At 58.6% G+C, this 2564-nt stretch overlaps 2 protein-coding genes across 2 annotated transcripts; both read left to right on the top strand.

Moving 5' to 3' along the window:
- Positions 1–1432: 1432 nt before the first annotated feature.
- On the top strand, positions 1433–1651 carry NGA_0500900 (uncharacterized protein; the record flags this gene model as incomplete). The annotated part of the gene is made up of 2 exons (XM_005853509.1): positions 1433–1524; positions 1636–1651. Coding segments are annotated over 2 exons (108 nt in total), but the record flags the coding sequence as incomplete, so codon positions are not given.
- A 245-nt stretch (positions 1652–1896) lies between these two features.
- Positions 1897–2400, top strand: NGA_0500800 (uncharacterized protein; the record flags this gene model as incomplete). Its single annotated transcript, XM_005853508.1, has 2 exons — positions 1897–1970; positions 2232–2400. 2 exons carry the CDS (start codon positions 1897–1899, stop codon positions 2398–2400), a joined length of 243 nt encoding a protein of 80 aa, XP_005853570.1.
- Positions 2401–2564: the final 164 nt, after the last annotated feature.

Raw genomic sequence — 2564 nt, 5'->3', positions numbered from 1 at the left:
GACCCCCCCTTTCGCGACCGCCTTCCCTCAGCTGCCACGTCTTTGCCCGATTCCGACTCCTGCTCCGACTGTCCCGTCCGTCGCGCCGCTGTCTCCTCCCCCGGACTTGTACTTCCTCTCCCCTGGAGCTCTCCATCCCCTCCTCTCGCCATCTTCTTCGGTCGCGCCCCTCCCGCATCGGGTTGCGTCTCTCCTTGCCTTCGCTGCCCCGCTCCACCGAGCCATCGCTCCGAGGAGACGCTCCGCTCGGTCGGTGGACCCTTCTCCGATAACCCTCCCCGCGCCCGTCCTCTCGCATACCCCCAGACCCTAGGCTCCCCTCGCGTCTCCTTCTTACCCCTCGCTGACTCGCCTCTCTTTTGCTTTCGGCCCGACGCCTCTCACTGAGGTGGTATCCTTTTTCATTCTCCCGCATTGATGTGTCCTCCGCGTGCTTAAGCACGAGGTGGTAGTTTTCTAAGCGAGGAGGGGGGGGAGAATGGGAGGGAAAGAAGAAACGTCGTTCACAAGCTTTGCCAGCGGCTTCACGCCGATTCAGCCCCTGCGGCACCAGGCAAACTCCCATGGGCCGTTCATGCCTTTGCCTCACGGCAATCCACCCAATCCAAGAAAATCAATTACCGATCCCGCGATGTTCAAGCATGGCAACTATCTCGGTGAAATAACTGGTAACTTCCTCCGCGGGATGGTGCACCAGGAAGTCCGCTAAAGACTCATGGCGACCCTCGATGGTAATCGCTTCCTCTACTCGAAGGGTGGATTTCAAAAGGGAGAAAGAGAATGGGAATGGCGAATCGTTGATTCGGAAGCCTCGTCGGCCGCTAACTCCCGCGCCCGTGCAGCGAGAGATTCGTGCCATCGACACAGCTCATTTCCCGCGCATGCGCGCATGAAACGTCTAAGCCACAGTCGAGGCTCTTAAGCACTCTCCTGCGTCCCCGGCACGTGCTCTCCGTGCCGGGAAGATGCTAAGCCCCTCGCTTACCCATACACCCTTCCAGTCGGTCCCAAACATGGGTGTCGGTAATGGAGAGCCGCCGTGCCATGCTTCGCGGGCAGGATGGTGTCGAGGGATGCCACCAGAGCCCTGTGTGTCCTTCAGTGTGAGGGACTGGAGAGGGTTAGGGAGCGGGCTCGCCATTAGTAAGCAAAGCATGGCTTGTGGAGCGCAGACACAAGCCCCGAGGCTTCAAGTCCGGCGAGTGGGCCAGTGCTAAATGGCAAAAACATGCTGGCACCTCCCGCGCACACCGTGCCAAGCCCCCCCCTGCTGTAGAGCATAAGAAGTGTCGGAACGAGCTCATGGAGTGTGCGCGCCTCCGGCCTGGCAGCGGGGCGGGATAAATTGCTTTAATCTGGGTCGATTGCCACTACTTTGACCCCTCGCTCTCTGTCTCTCGCTCCCAGCCCCGTCACTCCTGCCTCGTAGGGGCTCAATTCCACCGCATTTCTGTCAACTCAGGAGGGAAGGACATCTGTACAGCGCTGTCTTTGTTGGCTTCTCACATTTTTCCAGTTGTCCAGGTGCCAGCTTTTACTTTGTCTCTGCTACACCCTTCATTTTGTCCTTTGTTCCATTTCAGTTCCATCCTGAAACAACTTTCACAGCTTGCTCGGCCCCCCGCGTCCTCACAGGCAAGAAGCGCCTCCCAAAATAGTGGCAGGCCACTGTAGCCACTCGTTACTGCTGTATTAGCATCATCATTTGGAGCTGTGGACACTACAACCCAGCGCCGATATTGCAACGATAGCAGGGGGCCACAGCCGTTCCTCTCTTCCTCCCCCGCCTTCCTGTACGGTCGGGACTCTGGGAGTTTCTGGAGGCCCTTGACTTTGAAAGGGTCACCGATAGCATCATTTCAATCCAATCTTGACGCAGAGGCCCGAGCAGCAAGCATGGGAGACTTCTCGCGCATCCAGAAGGAGCTCAGGGAGTGCGCCAAAGATCAGAAGTCCGGGGTCACAGCAAGGTGAGTCCATCTAGGGTGCCTGAGGCATACATGGCAACGGTCAAAACGAATGTGTACGTGCTGGTGGGTAGAGCCTTGTCGTCTGGTGCTTGTTTGCGGGCGTCAGTCAGGGCGCGATTGCCGACACGAACCCTCCTCTCGTGCTCCGGACTCCCCCCCTCTCACACGTAGGCTCTAGCCTCAACCACCTCTCAGAGTCTCTCCCTTACAGCCCCGGAAGCTCGAACATCAATCATCTCTCTGACTTCCTCCCTCTGACAGCCCCGTAGGCTCTAGCCTCAACCACCTCTCTGGCACCATCACGGGTCCCGACGGGACCCCCTACGAGAAAGGCGTCTTCAAGATCGACATCCAGATCCCAACCTCCTACCCCTTCGAGCCCCCCAAGATGAAGTTCGTCACCAAGATTTGGTGCGTGCGCGACGGCTGAGATGGCCCCGTGTTCCATGTTCATGATAAAAAGACGATAAAGCGACTGAGCGTCTGCCCCTGCCCCTCCTCCCAGGCACCCGAACATCTCCTCCCAGTCGGGAGCGATATGCCTGGACATCCTCAAGGACCAATGGTCGCCCGCCCTCACCATCAAGACCGCGC

Source organism: Nannochloropsis gaditana, assembly GCF_000240725.1.
Source record: "Nannochloropsis gaditana CCMP526 unplaced genomic scaffold scaffold858, whole genome shotgun sequence".
Classification (NCBI taxonomy): domain Eukaryota; class Eustigmatophyceae; order Eustigmatales; family Monodopsidaceae; genus Microchloropsis; species Microchloropsis gaditana.
The sequence above is the reverse complement of the archived record's forward strand: the minus strand, read 5'-3'. Positions and strand labels throughout refer to the sequence as shown.